Below are 24,669 nucleotides of genomic sequence, written 5' to 3' on the forward strand. Positions count from 1 at the left end.
CGAGTATATATAGAAGTGGCTGAGGAGAGGTAAGTCTGGGCTTGCCAGATATAAGTTAGAACAACACACCACTTTGTATTATATTGTAGTTTTTACCTTCCATAACTTGTCTACTGACAGATATAAGTTAGAGCTATACACTACTTTGTATTATAAATGTTGTAGTTGTTTTCTTCCATAACATGTCTACTGACAGATATGTGTTAGAATTATACACTACTTTGTATCATAAATGTTGTAGTTTTTACCTTCCATAGCGTGTCTACTGACAGATATAAGTTAGAATGAAAATACATGGGTACGGCTAGTAGCTACTATTAGCAAGCAGATAGACCTACCAACTCGGCGCATAAAAAGTGCATATGGCCTTAACACGCCTCAACAGTCAGGCACCATATGTAAGTACCCAAAATAAAGACTTGGAATACAAAGAAATTCAATCGGAGCAAAAACGTAGGAGGAAAGGGGATCAAAACCCGATGCTAACTGCCCATTGAAAATACATGGGTACGGCTAGTAGCTACTATTAGCAAACAGATAGACCTACCAACTCGGCGTAATATCTTAACATCGACACACTCTCGTCACAACTCGGCCCTGAAGGTCGGCACCTATAAGTCTACGATTAGTTGTAAAATGTTGGACGGTTGTTTTTATGATATGCAGGCAAATGACAACTTAAAAAAAAAAACGGCTTAGCTACGGCACCTGGCAGCCATCTTGGTATTGACGATCACAGCCCCTCCCTCACGAATGTTGGTGCGTTCGCACCAGCAGCAGACGGTACGGGGAAAAAAAAAACGTCTCTCTCGCCTTGTCTGCGCACGGCGGCCATCTTTGAAATGGTTTTCAGCGCAGCGGTTCTTTGAAGGCTGATAAAATCTAATCCGTAGCAGTAATTAAAAGTCTTTCATTAACTTTTAATCAGAAGGGTTCAATCTCTCTCCTGTGGTAGTTTAAAGCCGACACAACAAACGCGCTCAGAGGAGATAATGGTTAAAAGGTGACCGTTTTTTTTACAAAACTTTTGTTTTAAAGGGGGAATTGCAAACTTCCTGTTGATTTTTGCTAAAGGATGTCAGTGTATGAAATCTAGGTCTAAGTGAGAACTGCATAGAGGTTTTTGTTTCATGTCGCTACGACATTCTGACTGGAAGTTACACGCAGTTTTGTCTGTGTTTTCTTCCTACGGGCGCTACAGCGCAATTTTGAGTTTTGGGGTTAGGTTTTTTTGATTAAATCGCAATGTTCGCCAGTCCTGATGTGTGTGTCAAATTTGGTGAGTTTTAAAGCATGTTAAGGGGGTCAAATTACAGCTCAAAGCTGCGGAGTAATAATAAAGAAAGAAAAAGAGTAAAACGCTAGTAATTCAATAGGGTCCTCCGTCCCAAAGGGACATTCGGTCCCTAATAAATGCCGTCATTAACATCCAAAGATAAGAAACAAGGTTCCAATGGGCTAAGGCAAACACATTGTTGGACTATCTACTGCATGAAAGTCATATTCAGTGATGAATGAACTGTTGTCTGGCTTTGGGTGCAATGAGATTTATGAAGACGACCGCCTGACGTTTGCCCAGTTATTTAGGATGTGGGGCCGCATGATGGCTGTCATTATATCTTCAATATATGCACGTCCCTCTTATTCCATCAATGGAAAGATATTGCATCTTGTCAGAGAGGAAAAAGTATTAAAAAAATTCTAGAAAGATGAGGTCAAAGTCATGGCCTGCAAATGTCAATCAGTAAAATGTGGGGTGGAAATAGAAGAAAATGGTGGATGACAAGCTGATCAGACAACAGGAAGTTGGAGCAAGATTGTTGAGGAGTTGTTAGTCACCCTGCAAGCTCTTATAAAAGCCAGAGGTGGTGCAACATAATGCTCTGGTGGTGGTTTCTTTTTCCTGATTCCATCATTTCTGACCTTTTTAGAATTGAGTGATTCTATATTTCTTTAGTTCGGTTTGATCCTGGGCTCAGAAAATCTGCAGACTCCTCCTTCCTCTACCAAGGACTGTTTTCACGGCTGGACTCTCGAAAGATGTCCCGTAGCATAACCACCAGGTTCTCTAACAGCTTCTTCCCTCAGTCCGTAAGACTCTTGAACGCATCATAATAACCCCAAAAATGGATTAACTGGCTGGAATATAACATGAATATAACATACATCCATAAACCTGGATGCATATGCATAAGTGGAATATATTTATCTGTACATCCATCCATCCATTTTCTACCGCTTGTCCCTTTCAAGGTAGCGGGGTGGTGCTGGAGCCTATCTCAGTTAGTAATCTGCTTATTTATATATTGATTTTTTTTATCCTGCACTACCATGAGCTAATGCAACAAAATTCCGTTTTTATCTGTAGTATAAAGTTCAAATTTGAATGACTATGAAACTATTTAGTTTCTGGATTTCTTTTCTTGTATCTTCAAGCCTGAAAGTCGCCTTTTGAAACCACTATTTCTGGGTTGCAATCACGCGACCGAGTCTAGAGGCAGTCCCCGGTTTCAGCTGGAGGGCGAGAGTCCCGTTTGGCTAGTGTTTATTTGCAAGCATCTGTGCAGATTTGGGCCTATTTTGAAAGGTTTAGAGGCAAATATACACGCTATCATTAACAAAAATTGAAATTGGATAGAGTGGATTCATGCACAGTTTTCTTAAGTGGACTCAGTGGGTAACCGGAAGGTCACTGGTTTGATCCCGAGCTTATGACTAAGTGCTCCTGATGGTTCGTGGTTATGTTTGAGAACCATTCCCCAGACCTTATTCCCTTGTTGAGCCACTCCTACCAAAGCTTGTTCCCGACTCTTTGAAAGCTTGGGGCCGCACAGAAAAGCCTTTTCAGTAGACTTGTCCGATAATATCGGACTGCCGTTATTATCCGCCGATAAATACTTTAAAATGTAATATCGGAAATTATCGGTATCGGTTTCAAAAAGTAAAATGTATGACTTTTTTAAAACGCCGCTGTGTACACGGACGTAGGGAGAGATAGATCATTTCCACGCCTTTTCACGCACACACAAGTGAATGCAAAGCATACTTGGTCAACAGCCATACAGGTCACACTGAGGGTGACTTATGGAATCAAAATATGTGGCGAAAAGGAGAAAACATATAAAACATGCAGACTCCCATGATTAAATATTATTGTCTTTGTTTTATTTTGTTTAACGTCGCCTCCGTATTATTTAGATGTTTTAATGAATATACCCGTATTTGTGGTGAAATTATTACATTTCTTGTTTTTGTCGTCAGATTTTGTTTTTGAGGAAAAAAAAACTTTTGCTTTTCAATGTTGGAATTTTTTTTCTCAGAAAAAGAAGCTTTAAAACCAACAATTAGATCCATACTGCGATGTCAAAATATTTCTCAGAGGTTTTTAGTTTTGAGGTTGGATTTCCTGTTAATAAAGCATTGTTGTTATTGCACTTAGTGTTAAAGTTACAAATAAAAAAAATAATGTTACAAATAAGCGCCACACTGTGAACCCACACCAAACAAGAAGGACAAACGCATTTCGGTAGAACATCCGCACCGTAACAAAACAAACACAACGGAACAAATACCCAGAACCCATTGCAGCACTAACTCTTCCCGGAAGATACAATATACACCCCCCGCTATCTCCCCGCCCACCTCAACCTCCTCATGCTCTCTCAGGGAGAGCATGTCCCAAATTCCAAGCTAGTGTTTTGAGGCATGTTAAAAAAAAATAATGCACTTTGTGACTTCTTCAATAATAAATATGGCCGCGCCATGTTGGCATTTTTTTCCATGACTTGAGTTGATTTATTTTGGAAAACCTTGTTACATTGCTTCATGCAACTAGCGGGGAATCACAACAAAATTAGGCATAGTAATGTGTTAATTCCACGTCCATATATATCGGTATCGGTTGTTATCGGAATCGCTAATTAAGAGTTGGACAATATCGTAATATCGGATATTATCAAAAAAGCCATTATCGGACATCTCTAATGTCAAAAGTAACATTACCATCATCTTTGACAATCAAGGCATAAGTATAACAATCCACATGTTGTATACTATCGAAGTGTTGACACATGGCACATAGCTCCGCCCCCTTTCACTCTTCAGCAGGAGATGCAAACAATTGCTTTTGCAGCATCTAGTGGACACAATTAGAACAGCAGTTTCTTTCATTCCAAATTACAGCTATTTTTATATACTCGGTAAACTCTTCTCGCGGCTGTATATATCTGTATCGGTTGATATCCGAATCGGTAATTAAGAGTTGGACAATAGTAGGACAACAGGTCTCTGCTTTTTGCAGATGACGTGGTCCTGATGGCTTCATCTGGCCGGGATTCTCAGCTCTCACTGGGTCGGTTCGCAACCGGAATGAGAATCAGCACCTCCCAAGTCCGAGTCCATGGTTCTCGCCCGGAAAAGGGTGGAGTGCCATCTCTGGGTTGGGGAGGAGACCTTTCTCCGAGTGGAGGAATTCAGGTACCTCTGAGTCTTGTTGATGAGTGAGGGAAGAGTGGATCGTGAGATCGACAGGCGGATCGGTGCGGCGTCTTCAGTAATGCGGACGCTGTATCGATCCGTTGTGGTGAAGAAGGAGCTGAGCCGGAAGGCAGAGCTCTCAATTTACCGGTCGATCTACGTTCCCATCCTCACCTATGGTCATGAGCTGTGGGTTATGACCGAAAGGACAAGATCACAGGTACAAGCGGCCGGGTGGCGGGTCTCACCCTTAGAGATAGGGTGGGAAGCTCTGCCATCCAGGAGGAACTCAAAGTAAAGCCACTGCTCCTCTACATGGAGATGAGGTGGTTCGGGCATCTGGTCAGGATGCCACCCAAACGCCTCCCTAGGGAGGTGTTTAGGGCACTTCCGACCGATAGGAGGCCATGGGGAAGACCCAGGACATGTTGGGAACGCCTCAGGATCTCCCGGGAAGAGCTGGACAAAGTGGCTGGGGAGAGGAAAGTCTGGGCTTCCCTGCTTAGGCTGCTGCCCCCGCAACCCGACCTCAGATAAGCAGAAAAAGATGGATGGATGGAGTTGGACGATATCGGACATCTCTACTTTTCAGTTCCAATTTCTAGCTATAGTTCGCCCGCCACGTGCGCTACACAGCGACCAAGCAAAGCGGACGTGACGTCTTCTGCAACCCAGCGATGTCTTTGTGTCATGTCTGCTTTCTTTTTTCTATGAAATGAAACGAGTGAACGATGCCGGCACTTTTACTTCCAGTCGACAAATCGGAAGGAAAGACGCGTTGAGTGCAATGACAAAAGCAGCGGACCGAAAAACCGGGACGGCAGGGACTTAGTCCTCTCACCTCTTTGGGCGACAGGATGGAGATGAAGTCCTCGTAGATCTGCCGCACTTTCTCCTCCACCACCGTCTTGTTGGTCTCCTTCTTCAGTTCCTCGCAGGCCAGCCAGAACATCATGTTCTCCTCGCTGAACTCTGTCCGCAGGAACTGCCGGAAGCAGCCTCGCCCCGCCGCGCTCCTCATCACCTTCTCGAAGGACGTGGTCCAGGACCGCGCGTCCTCCAGGGTGGGCTCGGGGCTTTTGTTTTTATTTTTGTCGGAGAAGAGGGATAGAACAAGACAGCTGAGGCGCGTCCCGGTCTTTCACGTCGTCCACCCCGTCCCGCTTACCTCTCTTCACAGTTGGCTCCTTCGCTCCTACGATCGCAAGCGGACCTTTGTATCGTCTCGTCCTCGCCTCGAACAGTCAAACTGCAAGACAAACAATTCATGTATTCACCGTCGGTACCTCCTGAGCGATGTGTCCGAACACGCACCACGAGCTGGGGAAATGCGCACTCCTCCCAAAAGCAACTTCACGTCCTAATGTGTTGATACTTGTCAAAGATCTTCTATACGACACGAGCACTCTTGCTGTTTTTTGTTTTTTTTAATCGGTCCAACAAAATAACACACAATAATATCCCAATTCCAAAGTCAACAGAGCAATTGAGAGGACACATAAAAACCCAAAATAATCACACAAAAATTAATATCAAAAACCGTATCAATATTTATACGTGTTCCAACGTAACTGTGATTAAAAACCTCTACTTTACATTGTCATCACAGCCATTTATATCAAAAATGAACAATAGTGGCTTACACGTGTGTCCAATATTTACCACATAGTCTTATTTTGGTTGATTTAATAGTTAAAACAAATGTAAATAATGGGTCCCAGGCCCAGATCATAATACTACCACCACCATGCTTGACCGTAGGTGTGGTGTTGCTGGGATTAAAGGCCTACTGAAATGAGATTTTCTTATTTAAACGGGGATAGCAGGTCCATTCTATGTGTCATACTTAATTATTTCGCGATATTGCCATATTTTGGCCGTAAGGATTTAGTAGAGAACATCGACGATAAAGTTCGCAACTTTTGGTTGCTAATAAAAAAGTCTTGCCTTTACCGGAAGTAGCAGACGATGTGCGCGTGACGTCACGGGTTGTAGGGCTCCTCACATCCTCAGTGTTTATAATGTGAGCCTCCAGCAGCAAGAGCTATTCGGACCGAGAAAGCGACATTTTCCCCATTAATTTGAGCGAGGATAAAAGATTCGTGGATGAGGAAAGTTAGAGTGAAGCACAAAAAAAAGAAAAGACGACGGCTCCAGGCTGCGCCAGTGGAACGTTTCAGATGTAATTAGACACATTTACTAGGATCATTCTGGAAGATCCCTTATAGTGGGGCAGTATAGCTCGGTTGGTAGAGTAGCCGTGCCAGCAACTTGAGGGTTGCAGGTTCGATTCCCGCTTCCGCCATTCTAGTCACTGCCATTGTGTCCTTGGGCAAGACACTTTACCCACGTGCTCCCAGTGCCACCCACACTGGTTTAAATGTAACTTAGATATTGGGTTTCACTATGTAAAGCGCTTTGAGTCACTAGAGAAAAGCTCTATATAAATATAATTCACTTCACACTTCACTTAACTGCTTATTGTATTAATAGTGTTTTAGTGAGGTTGTAAAGTCATACCTGAAAGTCGGACGGCTGCGGTGAACGCCAGTGTCTCTGAGAGAAGCCGAGGAGCCAAGCTCACAGCTGCCTTTTTGAGCTGCAGGAGGAGGTCCCATAATCCACTGATGTCTCCGGTAAGAGCAGACTTAATATCACAATTTTCCCATCCAAAAACTTGCTGGTGGACGTAGAGAAACATGTTCCCTTGACCGCTCTGTGTTAAAGCTTCACAACAAACAAACAAACACCGGCTATGTTTCGGTGCTAAAGGCAGCTGCAATCCACCGCTTTCCACCAACAGCATTCTTCTTTGACGTCTCCATTATTAATTGAACGAATTGCAAAAGGTTCAGCAACACAGATGTCCAGAATACTGTGTAATTATGCGATGAAAAGAGACGACTTTTAGCCGTTTGTGGTGCTGGGCTTTTATGTCCGCTCCAACCTGAGACGTCACAAACACGCGTCATCATTCCGTGACGGTTTCAACAAGAAACTCCGCTGGAAATTTAAAATTGTAATTTAGTAAACTAAAAAGGCCGTATTGGCATGTGTTGCAATGTTAATATTTCATCATTGATATATAAACTATCAGACTGCGTGGTCGCTAGTAGTGGCTTTCAGTAGGCCTTTATAGGCCTCACCTTGTCTCCTCCAAACATCCATCCATCCATTTTCTACCGCTCGTCACGGGGAATCGCTGGAGCCTATCTCAGCTACATTCGGGCGGAAGGCGGCGTACACCCTGGACAAGTCGCCACCTCATCGCAGGGCCAACACGGACAGACAACATTCACACTCACATTCACACACTAGGGCCAATTTTAGTGTTGCCAATCAACCTATCCCCAGGTGCATGTCTTTGGAGGTGGGAGGAAGCCGGAGTACCCGGAGGGAACCCACGCATTCACGGGGAGAACATGCAAACTCCACACAGAAAGATCCCGAGCCTGGGATTGAACCTAGGACTACTCAGGAACTTCGTATTGTGAGGCAGACGCACTAACCAAAGGGTCACCAACGCATTGCCCGCGGGAACCAGGTCGCCCGTAAGGACCAGATGAGTCGCCCGCTGGCCTGTTCTAAAAATAGCTCTAATAGAAGCACTTACCAGTGAGCTGCCTCTATTTTTTTAATTTTATTTATTTACTAGCAAGCTGGTCTTGCTTTGCTTGACATTTTTAGTTCTAAGAGAGACAAAACTCAAATAAATCCAAGAAAAATATTTTAAAGACTTGGTCTTCACTTGTTTGAATAAATTCATTTATGTTTTTTACTTTGCTTCTAGTAACTTTCATAAAGACAATTTTAGAGAAAAAATACAACCTTCAAAATTATTTTAGGATTTTTAAACACATATACCTTTTTAACTTTTAAATTCCTTCCTCTTCTTTCCTGACAATTTAAATCAATGCTAAAGTTTTTTTTGTTATTTTTTTGTAAAGAATAATAAATGCATTTTTATTCAGTTTTTTCGACGAAGAATATTTGTGAAATATTTCTTCAAACTTATGATTAAAATTCCCCAAAAATTATTCTGGCAAATCTAAAAAATCTGTAGAATCAAATTTAAATCTTATTTCAAAGTCTTTTGAATTTCTTTTAAAATTTTTGTTCTGGAAAATCTAGAAGAAATAATGATTTGTCTTTGTTAGATATATAGCTTGGTCCAATTTGTTATATATTCTAACAAAGTGCAGATTGGATTTTAACCTATTTAAAACATTTCATCAAAATTCTAAAATTAATCTTAATCAGGAAAAATTACTAATGATGTTCCATAAATTCTTTTTTTTTAATTTTTTCAAAAAGATTCAAATTAGTTTTTCTCTCCATTTTTTTCAGTTGAATTTTGAATTTCAAAGAGTTGAAATTGAAGATAAACTATGTTTCAAAATTTAATTTTCATTTTTTTTGCGTTTTCTCCTCTTTTAAACCGTTCAATTAAGTGTTTTTTTCATCATATATTCTCTACAAAAACCTTCCGTAAAAGGAAAAAAAAATGTACGACGGAATGACATAGAAAAACCCATTTTTTTAAATATATATAGATTTATTTATTAAAGGTAAATTGAGTAAATTGGCTATTTCTGGCAATTTATTTAAGTGTGTATCAAACTGGTAGCCCTTCGCATTAATCAGTACCCAAGAAGTAGCTCTTGCTTTCAAAAAGGTTGGTGACCCCTGCACTAACCCCTCTCCCACTGTGAAGCCCCCAGAAGTGTCTTATTGCAGTGAAACTTGCCAAGGGACATGTAAGCAAATATTAACATTGCTGTATGTATACTTTTGACCCAGCAGATTTTCAGTAGACCCATAAAAAATTCATAAAAGCACCAAACTTCATGAATATTTTTTGTGACCAACATGTATGTGCTCCAATCACTCTATCACATGGGTGTCAAACTCTGGCCTGCGGGCCAAATATGGCCCGCCGTGTCATTTCATTTGGCCCTTGAAGCATTAGGAAATTAACAATAGGGCTGGCCCGCTGTAACACCGCATTCACTGCTAATCCTCATACTTGCCAACTCTCCCGATTTTCCCGGACTCCCAAATTTCAGTACCCCTCCCGAAAACCTTTACGGGGCAACCATTCTCCCTTATTTCACCTGATTTCCACCCGGATGACAATATTGGGGGCGTGCCTTAACGGCACTGCCTTTAGCGTCCTCTACAACCTGTCGTCACGTCCGTTTTTCCTACATAGAAATAGCGTGCCAACCCAGTCACATAATATATGCGGTTTTTACACACACAAGTGAATGCAAGGCATACTTGTTCAACAGCCATACAGGTCACACTGAGGGTAGCCGTATAAATAATTTTAACACTGTTACAAATAAGTGCCACACTGTGAACCCACACCAAACAAGAATAACAAACACATTTCGGGAGAACATCCGCACCGTAACACAACAGAACAAATACCCAGAACCCCTTGCCGCACTAACTCTTCCGGGACACTACAATAAACACCCCACCAAGCAATAATTAACGTTTTATTCATGCACTTTCTCTTGCTACTTCAATGCTTGAATGTTTGATTTGATTTTTTTTATATATTTACCTCAGAGGGCTGCAAATAGAAAAGAGGCATTCCATTTTTATTTAAATTTTGTTTAATATGCAATTGATATTTTTTTTAATTATTATTATTAATTTTCCTAAAAAATTACGTTTTTGCCTCTTTGAGCTGTAATTTTACCTACTTAAAATGCTTCAAAGTGCAAGTTAAAGCTCTGTTATGCAGACCGAAAGCCATTTATCAACAACATCCAGAATCGCCGATCTGTAATTTCACCCCCTTAACATGCTTCAAAACTCACCAAATTTTACACACACATCAGGACTGGCAAAAACTGCCATCTAATAAAAAACCAAACCCGAAAAATCTAAATTGCGCTTAGCGCCCCCTCGGGAAAAAAACTGAAAAAACTGCATGTAACTTCTGTTAGAAATGTCGTAGAGACATGAAATAAAAACCTCTATGTAGGTCGGACTTAGACCAAGGCTTGAGTAGCGGCGGCAGCAGCCAAAGGCGGACCCGACCAACGCTGCTTGCAGCTGTAATTATTATTTAAAACTCGATTTTACATGTCACTATAAAGTTATGTAAGGCTTGCGTGTTCAATATTCAATGCAAAACTTGTTTGGGTCCCTATTAAAAGGTTCATTTGTTCAACCTCGGCCCATAGCTTTGTTCAGTTTTACATTTTTTTTAATTATTATTATTATTATTATTTAAAACTCGATTTTGCATGTCACTATAAAATGCGGCTGCTAGACTTTTGACAAGAACAAGAAAGTTTGATCACATTACGCCTGTACTGGCTCACCTGCACTGGCTTCCTGTGCACTTAAGATGTGACTTTAAGGTTTTACTACTTACGTATAAAATACTACACGGTCTAGCTCCATCCTATCTTGCCGATTGTATTGTACCATATGTCCCGGCAAGAAATCTGCGTTCAAAGGACTCCGGCTTATTAGTGATTCGCAAAGCCCAAAAAAAGTCTGCGGGCTATAGAGCGTTTTCCGTTCGGGCTCCAGTACTCTGGAATGCCCTCCCGGTAACAGTTCGAGATGCCACCTCAGTAGAAGCATTTAAGTCTCACCTTAAAACTCATTTGTATACTCTAGCCTTTAAATAGACTCCCTTTTTAGACCAGTTGATCTGCCGTTTCTTTTCTTTTTCTTCTATGTCCCACTCTCCTTTGTGGAGGGGGTCAGGTCCGATCCGGTGGCCATGTACTGCTTGCCTGTGTATCGGCTGGGGACATCTCTGCACTGCTGATCCGCCTCCGCTTGGGATGGTTTCCTGCTGGCTCCGCTGTGAACGGGACTCTCGCTGCTGTGTTGGATCCTCTTTGGACTGGACTCTCGCGACTGTGTTGGATCCATTATGGATTGAACTTTCACAGTATCATGTTAGACCCGCTCGACATCCATTGCTTTCCTCCTCTCCAAGGTTCTCATAGTCATCATTGTCACCGACGTCCCACTGGGTGTGAGTTTTCCTTGCCCTTATGTGGGCCTACCGAGGATGTCGTAGTGGTTTGTGCAGCCCTTTGAGACACTAGTGATTTAGGGCTATATAAGTAAACATTGATTGATTGATTGATAAAGTTATATAAGCCTTGCTTGTTCAATATTCAATGCAAAACTTGTTTGGGTCCCTATTAAAAGGTTCATTGGTTCAACCTTGGCCCGCGACTTTGTTCAGTTTTAAATTTTGGCCCACTCTGTATTTAAGTTTGACACCACTGCTCCATCACAAAAAAAATAAAAGTTGTAGAAATGATTGGAAACTCAAGACAGCCACGACATTATGTTCTTTACAAGTGTATGTATGTGGCGGTATAGCTCGGTTGGTAGAGTGGCCGTGCCAGCAACTTGAGGGTTGCAGGTTCGATTCCCGCTTCCGCCATCCTATAGTCACTGCCGTTGTGTCCTTGGGCAAGAAACTTTACCCAACTGCTCCCAGTGCCACCCACACTGGTTTAAATGTAACTTAGATATTGGGTTTCACTATGTAAAGCACTTTGAGTCGCTAGAGAAAAGCGCTATATAAATATACTTCACTATGTAAACTTTTGACCACGACTGTATGTAAATGTATGTGTGATGTTACATGTTGACAGATGTAAGAAGTTTTAACGTTGGAAAAAAACGGGGATCCGCGGCCACGTTTCCAAGGGTGCGCCACGCTAAAGTGATTTCCAACCCAGGCGTGGAATAACAGATAAGAGTGGGGTGTTCCACAGGGAGGGCCAATAACATCATGTAATTGTTACACCTGCTCCTCCGTGTAATCCACAGTACACAACACCTGAGGTGCGGCCCGTGTGCGTCACCTGCGCCAGTTGGGAGCGTGGCAGCGGTGCAACAATCAGCTGGGAGCCGCCTTAATTAGGCCGGATGATTCCCAAACATGTGACCTGCAGACATGTGACCCGCGGGCTTCTTGTGCCGGTAAGACCTTCTCGCTCGGTTCCACTCCACCGTGTGTTGGTTCTACAAGGCAGTGGTTCTCAACCTTTTTTTCAGTGATGTACCCCCTGTGAATTATTTTTTAATTCAAGTACCCCCTAATCAGAGCAAAGCATTTTTGGTTGAACAAAAGAGATGAAGTAGTAAAATACAGCACTATGTCATCAGTTTCTGATTTATTAAATTGTATAACAGTGCAAAATATTGCTAATTTGTAGTGGTCTTTCTTGTACTATTTGGAAAAAAATATATATAAAAATAACGAAAAACTTGTTGAAAAATAAACAAGTGATTCAATTATAAATAAAGATTTCTACACATAGAAGTAATCATCGGGCGGCATAGCTCGGTTGGTAGAGTGGCCGTGCCACCAACTTGAGGGTTGCAGGTTCGATTCCCGCTTCCACCATCCTAGTCACTGCCGTTGTGTCCTTGGGCACGACACTTTACCCACCTGCTCCCAGTGCCACCCACACTGGTTTAAATGTAACTTAGATATTGGGTTTCACTATGTAAAGCGCTTTGAGTCACTAGAGAAAAGCGCTATATAAATATAATTCACTTCATCAACTTAAAGTGCCCTCTTTGGGGATTGTAATAAGATCCATCCGGATTCATGAACTTAATTCTAAATATTTAATCACAAAAAATAAATCTTTAACATCAATATTTATGGAACATGTCCATAAAAAAAATCTAGCTGTCAACACTGAATATTACATTGTTGCATTTTTTTCACAGTTTATGAACTTGTTGAAGTATTATTCAATAAATATATTTATAAAGGATTTTTGAATTGTTGCTATTATAGAATATTTTTAAAAAATGTCACGTACCCCTTGGCATACCTTCAAGTACCCCCAGGGGTACGCGTACCCCCATTTGAGAACCACTGCTATAAAGTTTAGCTTCCATTCAATTGAGTTAAAAACTAAGTCACATTTATTGTTTTATTTTGGGACATTCCTCTAGTAAAATATCATTTAATCTATTGGCATAGCTCGGTTGGTAGAGTGGCCGTGCCAGCAACTTGAGGGTTGCAGGTTCGATTCCCGCTTCTGCCATCCTAGCCACTGCCGTTGTGTTCTTGGGCAAGACACTTTACCCACCTGCTCCCAGCGCCACCCACACTGGTTCAAATGTAACTTAGATATTGGGTTTTACTATGTAAAGTGCTTTGAGTCACTAGAGAAAAGCGCTATATAAAAATAATTCACTTCACATCTCTGCTGCCTTTTTTATATTTGATTAAACAGGAATACATTTTTTTTAAACCTGTACTTTTTACCTGTATTAGTGACAAAAGTGCAAGTCTAAAAAATGTTATATAAAATATAAAATGTCGTACAATTTGTTCTACTCTTAAAACATTAAAAATAAAAATAAATCATGAAATCCAAATTAGAAATACAATAGATAAAACATGTGGTCAGACACATTTCCAGGATATTTTTATTGTAGAAATGTGTAAATATTTGAACTTAAGTTAGGTTGAAGTTAAATACAATTTTTACAAAAAAAAAAAAAAAACAGGTCCAATTTTAAATATGTTTTATTTTGCTTACTTTTTACTTGAGTAGATTTTGTTTAGGGACATTCCTTAGCAAAATATAAAAATATAGTTTAATCTACTTTATGAGTTTATGGATTACTTTCAACTTTTTTTAGACCTTTACTTTTATTTGTCAGTAATACAATTAGCGTTAAAAGTCTGAAAAAGGCATGTAAAATATAAAATGTTATACAATTTGTGCTACCCCTTTTTAAAACAATAAAATGCAAATTAAAAATTCAATAAATAAAACATGTTTCCAGGATATTTTTATTGTATACATTTGTACATTTTTTAAGTAAAGTGAAGTTTAGGATGGATACAATTTAGAAAAAGAAGAAAAGTATATTTTATTTTGCTTGCTTTTTACTTGAGTAGATTTTGTTTAGGGACATTCCTTAGCAAAATATCATAAAAATATAATTTAATCCACCCTCTGGGTTTATTTTCAGTGGATTCTCTAAAACTTTTTTTTAGACCTTTACTTTTTTTTGTCAGTAATACAAGTAAAGGTACAAGTCTGAAAAATTAATGTAAAATATAAAATTTTATCAAATTTGATTCTACTCTTTAAAAAAATTAAAAATACAATAAATAAAACATGTTTCCAGGATATTTTTATAGTATAAATTTGTAAATTTTTGAAGTAAGGTGAGGTTTAAGTTAGATGCAATTTATAAAAAGAAAAAAAAAAGTATATTTTATTTTGCTTGCTTTTTACTTGAGTAGATTTTGTTTAGGGACATTCCTTAGTAAAATATCATAAAAATATAATTTAATCTACTTTCTGGGTTTATGCATTACTTTCAACTTTTTTTAGACCTTTACTTTTATTTGTCAGTAATACAATTAGCGTAACAAGTCTGAAAAATGCATGTAAAATATCAAATGTTATACAATTTGTGCTACTCCTTTTTAAAACAATAAAATAAAAGCATAAATTACAAATTAAAAATTCAATAAATAAAACATGTTTCCAGGATATTTTTGTTGTATACGTTTGTACATTTTTGAAGTAAAGTGAGGTTTAGGTTGGGTACGATTTATAAAAAGAAAAAAAGTATATTTTATTTTGCTTACTTTAACTTGAGTAGATTTTGTTTAGGGACATTCCTTAGTAAAATATCATAAAAATATAATTTAATCTACCTTCTGGGTTTATGGATTACTTTCAACATTTTTTAGACCTTTACTTTTATTTGTCAGTAATACAATTAGCGTTAAAAGTCTGAAAAAGGCATGTAAAATATAAAATGTTATACAAGTTGTGCTACTCATTTTTAAAACAATAAAATAAAAACAAAATACTAATTAAAAATTCATTTAATAAAACATGTTTCCAGGATATTTTTATTGTATAAATTTGTAAATTTTTTAAGTAAAGTGAGGTTTAGGTTGGATACAATTTATAAAAGGAAAAAGAAAAAAATTATATTTTATTTTGCTTGCTTTTTACTTGAGTAGATTTCGTTTAGGGACATTTCTTAGTAAAATATCATACAAATATAATTTAATCTACTTTCTGGGTTTATTTTAAGTGGATTACTTAAAACTTTTTTTTAGACTTTCACTTTTTTTTGTCAGTAATAAAAGTAGAGGTACAAGTCTGAAAAATTTATGTAAAATATAGAATGTTATAAAATTTGATTCTACTCCTTAAAAAAAAAACAATCATAAAATACAAATTAAAAATACAATAAATAAAACTTATTTCCAAAATATTTTTTATTGTATAAGTTTGTAAATTTTTGAAGTAAAGTGAGGTTTAGGTTAAATATATAATTTAAAAATCTATGTTAAATTAAAAATACAATAAATAAAACATTTGTTTCCAGGATATTTTTTATTTTATACATTTCGAAGATTTTAAAGTAAAGTGAGGTTTATAGGTTAATTTCAAATAAATTCAAAACTTGGACACATTAACGGTATATCTTAAATTGACTATTTTTTTCTTGAGTGGGTTTTGTTTAGGGACAAAAATATCATAAAAATATAACAATACCGTTTTTGAACTTTGAACTTTTCAAAATTTAGGTATTTTTTTATACTTATTTTTTACCCCCCACTTTTTTTCTTTTTAGTACTTTTAATTTTCTAAAAAAATTTATGTAAAATGTCAGTTTTTTCTACTTAAAAGATAATAAATCCAAAACGCAGATTTAATAATAAAAAATTTGCTCAGATACACGTTTTTAGAATATGTTTGTCTGTAAAATTTTGAATTAAAATGAGGGTTAGGTTGAATAAAATAATTAAAGAAGAAAAAAAGTATGTAAATTTGCTTACATTTTTAGCAATTTTTGTGAAAGGACATTCCGTAGTAAAATATAGAAATCTACCTTTTAGGTATGTTTTAAATGGATTACTTAAAACTGCTGAATGTAACTGCACTTTACAGATGCTATCTGTTAGTATGCTAACGTATGCATGCTAACTTTTTTTTAAGCCGAACACATAAGAGTCAAATAACTCGGTACTTGACACATGCTAACTGTTTGCATACTAACTACCATGCAAACATTTTTTAGCCAATTTTGCAGCCGAACGACTCAGTCATGTAACTTGGTACTTTATAGATGCTAACTGTTAGTATGCTAACTTTAGCATGCTAACATTACCAAGCTAACTTTTTTTCAGCCGAACACATAAGAGTCGTAGGACTCGTTACTTGACACATGCAAAACTGTTAGCATGCTAACACTACCATGTAAACATTTTAGCCAATTTTGGAGCCAAATGACTAAAGGTCATGTAACTTGATACTTGACGCATGCTAACTGTTAGTATGATAACGTTAACATGCTAACGTTACCATGTGATTAAGGGCTGTATAAATACAATTTGATTGATTGATTGATTGATTGATTGATGCTAGCTTTTTTTCAGCCGAACACATAAGTTGTATAACTTGGTACGTGACACATGCTAACTGTTAGCATGCTAACACTACCATGCAAACCTTTTTAGCCAATTTTGGAGCCGAATGACTCAGAGTCGTGTAACTTGGTACTTTACAGATGCTAACTGTTAGTACGCTAACATTAACATGCTAACTTTTTTCAGCCGAACACATAAAAGTCGTATAAAACTCTGTACTTGACACATGTTGACTATTAGCGAGCTAACACTTCCATGCAATTTTTTTGGGCCAATTTTGGAGCCGTACAACTGAGTCATGTAATTTGGTACTTTATAGATGCTAACTGGTATCATGCTAACACTACCATGCAAACCTTTTTAGCCAATTTTGTAGCTGAACGACTCTGTCATGTAACTTGGTACTTGACACATGCTAACTGTTATCATGCTAACACTACCATGCAAACCTTTTAAGCTTATTTTGTAGCCGAACGACTGAGTCATGTAACTTGGTACTTTACAGATGCTAACTGTTATCATGCTAACACTACCATGCAAACCTTTTTAGCCAATTTTGGAGCCGAATGACTTTGTCATGTAACTTGATACTTGACACATGCTAACTGGTATCATGCTAACACTACCATGCAAACCTTTTTAGCCAATTTTGTAGCCGAATGACTGAGTCATGTAACTTGGTACTTTACAGATGCTAACTGTTATCATGCTAACACTACCATGCAAACCTTTTTAGCCCATTTTGTAGCCGAACGACTGAGTCATGTAACTTGGTACTTTACAGATGCTAACTTTTATCATGCTAACACTCGCATGCAAACCTTTTTAGCCCATTTTGTAGCCGAACAACTGAGTCATGTAGCCTGGTACTTTACAAATGCTAACTGTTATCATGCTAACACTACCATGCAAACCTTTTTAGCCAATTTTGGAGCCGAATGACTCTGTCATGTAACTTGGTACTTGACACATGCTAACTGTTAGCATGCTAGCACTACCATGCAAACCTTTTTAGCCAATTTTTGAGCCGAATGACTCTGTCATGTAACTTGGTACTTGACACATGTTAACTGTTAGCATGCTAACACTACCATGCAAACCTTTTTAGCCCATTTTGGAGCCGAACGACTGAGTCATGTAACTTGGTACTTTACAGATGCTAACTGTTATCATGCTAACACTACCATGCAAACCTTTTTAGCCAATTTTGTAGCCGAACGACTGAGTCATGTAACTTGGTAATTTACAGATGCTAACTGTTATCATGCTAACACTACCATGCAAACCTTTTTAGCCAATTTTGGAGCCGAATGACTCTGTCATGTAACTTGGTACTTGACACATGCTAACTGTTAGCATGCTAACACTACCACACTACCATGCAAACCTTTTCAGCCAATTTTTGAGCCGAACGACTGAGTCATGTAACTTGGTATTTTACAGATGCTAACTGTTATCATGCTAACACTACCATGCAAACCTTTTTAGCCAATTTTGGAGCCGAATGACTCTGTCATGTAACATGGTACTTGACACATGCTAACTGTTAGCATGCTAACACTACCATGCAAACCTTTTTAGCCAATTTTGGAGCCGAATGACTGAGTCATGTAACTTGGTACTTTACAGATGCTAACTGTTATCATGCTAACACTACCATGCAAACCTTTTTAGCCCATTTTGTAGCCGAACGACTGAGTCATGTAACTTGGTACTTGACACATGCTAACTGTTATCATGCTAACACTACCATGCAAACCTTTTTAGCCCATTTTGTAGCCGAACAACTGAGTCATGTAACTTGGTACTTTACAGATGCTAACTGTTATCATGCTAACACTACCATGCAAACCTTTTTAGCCAATTTTTTGAGCCGAATGACTCTGTCATGTAACTTGGTACTTGACACATGCTAACTGTTATCATGCTAACACTACCATGCAAACCTTTTTAGCCCATTTTGTTGCCGAACGACTGAGTCATGTAACTTGGTACTTTACAGATGCTAACTGTTATCATGATGACACTACCATGTAAACTTTTTTAGCCAATTTTTTGAGCCGAATGACTCTGTCATGTAACTTGGTACTTGACACATGCTAACTGTTATCATGCTAACACTACCATGCAAACCTTTTTAGCCCATTTTGTTGCCGAACGACTGAGTCATGTAACTTGGTACTTTACAGATGCTAACTGTTATCATGATAACACTACCATGTAAACTTTTTTAGCCAATTTTTTGAGCCGAATGACTCTGTCATGTAACTTGGTACTTGACACATGTTAACTGTTAGCATGCTAACACTACCACGCAAATCTTTTTAGCCCATTTTGGAGCCGAACGACTGAGTCATGTAACTTGGTACTTTACAGATGCTAACTGTTATCATGCTAACACTACCATGCAAACCTTTTTTAGCCAATTTTTGAGCCGAACGACTCTGTCATGTAACTTGGTACTTGACACATGCTAACTGTTAGCATGCTAACACTACCATGCAAACCTTTTCAGCCCATTTTGTAGCCGAACGACTGAGTCATGTAACTTGGTACTTTACAGATGCTAACTGTTATCATGCTAACACTACCATGCAAACCTTTTTATCCCATTGTGTAGCCGAACGACTGAGTCATGTAACTTGGTACTTTACAGATGCTAACTGTTATCATGCTAACACTACCATGCAAACCTTTTTAGCCAATTTTGTAGCCGAATGACTCTGTCATGTAACTTGGTACTTGACACATGCTAACTGTTAGCATGCTAACACTACCACACTACCATGCAAACCTTTTCAGCCAATTTTTGAGCCGAACGACTGAGTCATGTAACTTGGTATTTTACAGATGCTAACTGTTATCATGCTAACACTACCATGCAAACCTTTTTAGCCAATTTTGGAGCCGAATGACTTTGTCATGTAACATGGTACTTGACACATGCTAACTGTTAGCATGCTAACACTACCATGCAAACCTTTTTAGCCAATTTTGGAGCCGAATGACTGAGTCATGTAACTTGGTACTTTACAGATGCTAACTGTTATCATGCTAACACTACCATGCAAACCTTTTTAGCCCATTTTGTAGCCGAACGACTGAGTCATGTAACTTGGTACTTGACACATGCTAACTGTTATCATGCTAACACTACCATGCAAACCTTTTTAGCCCATTTTGTAGCCGAACAACTGAGTCATGTAACTTGGTACTTTACAGATGCTAACTGTTATCATGCTAACACTACCATTTAAACCTTTTTAGCCAATTTTTTGAGCCGAATGACTCTGTCATGTAACTTGGTACTTGACACATGCTAACTGTTATCATGCTAACACTACCATGCAAACCTTTTTAGCCCATTTTGTTGCCGAACGACTGAGTCATGTAACTTGGTACTTTACAGATGCTAACTGTTATCATGATAACACTACCATGTAAACTTTTTTAGCCAATTTTTTGAGCCGAATGACTCTGTCATGTAACTTGGTACTTGACACATGCTAACTGTTATCATGCTAACACTACCATGCAAACCTTTTTAGCCCATTTTGTTGCCGAACGACTGAGTCATGTAACTTGGTACTTTACAGATGCTAACTGTTATCATGATAACACTACCATGTAAACTTTTTTAGCCAATTTTTTGAGCCGAATGACTCTGTCATGTAACTTGGTACTTGACACATGTTAACTGTTAGCATGCTAACACTACCACGCAAACCTTTTTAGCCCATTTTGGAGCCGAACGACTGAGTCATGTAACTTGGTACTTTACAGATGCTAACTGTTATCATGCTAACACTACCATGCAAACCTTTTTTAGCCAATTTTTGAGCCGAACGACTCTGTCATGTAACTTGATACTTGACACATGCTAACTGTTAGCATGCTAACACTACCATGCAAACCTTTTCAGCCCATTTTGTAGCCGAACGACTGAGTCATGTAACTTGGTACTTTACAGATGCTAACTGTTATCATGCTAACACTACCATGCAAACCTTTTTATCCCATTGTGTAGCCGAACGACTGAGTCATGTAACTTGGTACTTTACAGATGCTAACTGTTATCATGCTAACACTACCATGCAAACCTTTTTAGCCAATTTTGTAGCCGAATGACTCTGTCATGTAACTTGGTACTTTACAGATGCTAACTGTTATCATGCCAACACTACCATGCAAACCTTTTTAGCCAATTTTGGATCCGAATGACTCTGTCATGTAACTTGGTACTTGACACATGCTAACTGTTAGCATGCTAACACTACCATGCAAACCTTTTTAGCCAATTTTGTAGCCGAACGACTGAGTCATGTAACTTGGTACTTTACAGATGCTAACTGTTATCATGCTAACATTACCATGCAAACCTTTTTAGCCCATTTTGTAGCCGAACTACTGAGTCATGTAACTTGCTACTTGACACATACTAACTGTTATCATGCTAACACTACCATGCAAACCTTTTTAGCCAATTTTGGAGCCGAACGACTCTGTCATGTAACTTGGTACTTGACACATGCTAACTGTTAGCATGCTAACACTACCATGCAAACCTTTTCAGCCAATTTTGTAGCCGAATGACTGAGTCATGTAACTTGCTACTTGACACATACTAACTGTTAGCATGCTAACACTACCATGTAAACCTTTTTAGCCAATTTTGGAGCCGAATGACTCTGTCATGTAACTTGGTACTTGACACGTGCTAACTGTTAGCATGCTAACACTACCATGCAAACCTTTTCAGCCCATTTTGTAGCCGAACGACTGAGTCATGTAACTTGGTACTTTACAGATGCTAACTGTTAGCATGCTAACACTACCATGCAAACCTTTTTAGCCCATTTTGTAGCCGAACGACTGAGTCATGTAACTTGGTACTTTACAGATGCTAACTGTTATCATGCTAACACTACCATGCAAACCTTTTTAGCCCATTTTGTAGCCGAACGACTGAGTCATGTAACTTGGTACTTTACAGATGCTAATATCATGCTAACACTACCATGCAAACCTTTTAGCCAATTTTGTAGCCGAATGACTCTGTCATGTAACTTGGTACTTGACACATGCTAACTGTTAGCATGCTAACACTACCATGCAAACCTTTTCAGCCCATTTTGTAGCCGAACGACTGAGTCATGTAACTTGGTACTTTACAGATGCTAACTGTTTTCATGCTAACACTACCATGCAAACCTTTTTAGCCAATTTTGGAGCCGAATGACTCTGTCATGTAACTTGGTACTTGACACATGCTAACTGTTAGCATGCTAACACTACCATGCAAACCTTTTTAGCCCATTTTGTAGCCAAACGACTGAGTCATGTAACTTGGTACTTTACAGATGCTAACTGTTAGCATGCTAACACTACCATGCAAACCTTTCCAGCCAATTTTGTAGCCGAACGACTGAGTCATGTAACTTGCTACTTGACACATACTAACTGTTAGCATGCTAACACTACCATGCAAACCTTTTTAGCCAATTTTGGAGCCGAATGACTCTGTCAAGTAACTTGGTACTTGACACGTGCTAACTGTTAGTAAGCTAACTTTAGCATGCTGACATTTACCATGCTAACTTTTTTCAGCCGAACACATGAGAGCCGTATAACTTGGTGCTTGACACATGCTAACTGTTATCATGCTAACACTACCATGCAAACTTTTGTAGCTGAACGATTCAGAGTCATGTAATTTGGTACTTGACTTATTTGTAAAATGTACAGTAAAAATGAATGTGGCTTTTTTTTTTTTATATGAGTAAACTTATTGTGGACTGGACTCTCGCGGCTGTGTTGGATCCACTATGGACTGAACTTTTCACAGCATCATGTTAGACACGCTCGTCATCCATTGCTTTCGATCCCCTAGAGGGGAGGGAGGGTTGCCCACCTATGTGGTCCTCTCCAAGGTTCTCATAGTCCTCATTGTCACCGACGTCCCACTGGGTGTGAGTTTTCCTTGCCCTTATGTGGGCCTACCGAGGATGTGGTAGTGGTTTGTGTTGTGGTTTGTGCAGCCCTTTGAGACACTAGTGATTTAGGGCTATATAAGTCAACATTGATTGATTGATTGATATTGAGTATTGTTTAAAAAAAAGTATGATTGGCGACTTGTCCAGGGTGTACACCGCCTTCCGCCCGAATGCAGCTGAGAAAGGCTCCAGTGACCCCCCGCGACCCCGACTGGTAAAAAATGGATGAATGGATGATTATTGCAGGCTTTACATGACTTTTATGCCTGTTTTGTCATGATTGCATATTTATTTGTAAAAGGCGTGCTAATTTTTTCAATGACTTGCTGCAGAACATCATTAAAATGTAGCGAAATGAGTGCACAAAATGGGCGTAGTAAGGAGATGTGGCCTGCACAGGTGCGGTCCTACCAGGAGCAGCTACAGCAGCAGCACCAGCAGAAGCAGCAGGCGTTGGAGGCGTTGCCGGGGGTGTTGGCCATCCTGTGGCGGGCCTGCAGGACACTGGCGGCGGCTTCCTGGTGGACCTGCATCTGTCTCTTGCGCATCGCCAGCCATGCGTGGACTGCAAAAAAGGTATCGGACGCAAACACTCATCTGAGTACCGCGTGGAAGTGCAAAGGACGAGCATCCGCCGCCTCCTCTTCCAACATCTCCAAATGCTGCTATATATATTTTTTTTAACATTCAAAAAGCATTTTTTTTAAAGGAGGTCGGGGTGTGCATGCAGCATTACATGCACACCCCCTCCCTCCACCCCCACGCACAAATCCACTCCAAAAACACGCACTACCACCCCCCATGTGCCCCATAAAAACATAAATGTATACTCACTGCGTCACCATGAATGCCAGAATGCAGGTGCGCGTGTACGCGGCGTGGGCGCGCTCACATCCGTCCGCCTCCACTTGACATGGAGTGGTTGGTAGCTCGTCTGCGCATGCGTGTAGAAAAAAACAACACAAAACGCGCACCTCCCGCCGATGTTTGCTCCTATTTAAATGAACACCCTTTGAAAAACGACTATTTGCCTGAATGTATTATGAAACGGATTCAGACATCGATTAGTAGTTGAAATACGATGGAGAAAAGGTTGAAATGTGAACATCTGCCCGAATGTTTTGGATCTCCAGATGTGGCACCGTGGCGTAGTACACTGAATGTCCGCTAGAGGGAGGCAGCGGTGCAAGGGATGAAACACGCCTCGTTCTAGCTTTAGGGCTGCCCAAAACATTTTAGTTTATCAATATATGCTGAAGTATCTGAACACAACATTCATATCTTAGATTTGTACGTAATTCTGACCTAAAGGCCTACTGAAATGAGATGTTCTTATTTAAACGGGGATAGCAGGTCCGTTCTGTGTGTCATACTTGATCACTTGGCGATATTGCCATAATTTTGCTGAAAGGATTTATTAGAGAACATCGACGATAAAGTTCGCAACTAATAAAAAAAAGCCTTGCTTGTACCGGAAGTAGCAGACGATGTGCGCGTGACGTCGCGGGTTGTGGAGCTCCTCACATCTGAACATTGTTTACAATCATGGCCACCAGCAGCGAGGGCGATTCGGACCGAGAAAGCGACAATTTCCCCATTAATTTGAGCGAGGATGAAAGATTTGTGGATGAGGAAAGTGAGAGTGAAGGACTAAAAAAAAAAAAAGACGAGGGCAGTGGGAGCGATCGATCCATCCATCCATTTTCTACCGCTCATTCCCTTTTGGGGTTGCGGGGGGCGCTGGCGCCTATCTCAGCTGCAATCGGGCGGAAG

The 24,669-nt window shown here is 39.4% G+C and overlaps 1 protein-coding gene across 1 annotated transcript in view; it reads right to left on the reverse strand.

The window, feature by feature from the left end:
• Positions 1-23,822, reverse strand: part of LOC133569258 (regulator of G-protein signaling 20) — a 27,864-nt gene extending 4,042 nt beyond the window's left edge. Inside the window, exons 1-4 of the mRNA XM_061921491.1 lie at positions 23,731-23,822; positions 23,308-23,461; positions 5,645-5,725; positions 5,318-5,552 (exon numbers count right to left, since the gene is read on the reverse strand). Coding sequence (XP_061777475.1) covers positions 5,318-5,552; positions 5,645-5,725; positions 23,308-23,444 — 453 coding nt within the window. The 5' untranslated portion in view covers positions 23,445-23,461; positions 23,731-23,822. The remainder of the gene's footprint in view (positions 1-5,317; positions 5,553-5,644; positions 5,726-23,307; positions 23,462-23,730) is intronic.
• Positions 23,823-24,669: the final 847 nt, after the last annotated feature.

This window comes from Nerophis ophidion, linkage group LG15, assembly GCF_033978795.1.
Source record: "Nerophis ophidion isolate RoL-2023_Sa linkage group LG15, RoL_Noph_v1.0, whole genome shotgun sequence".
NCBI classification, from domain to species: domain Eukaryota; kingdom Metazoa; phylum Chordata; class Actinopteri; order Syngnathiformes; family Syngnathidae; genus Nerophis; species Nerophis ophidion.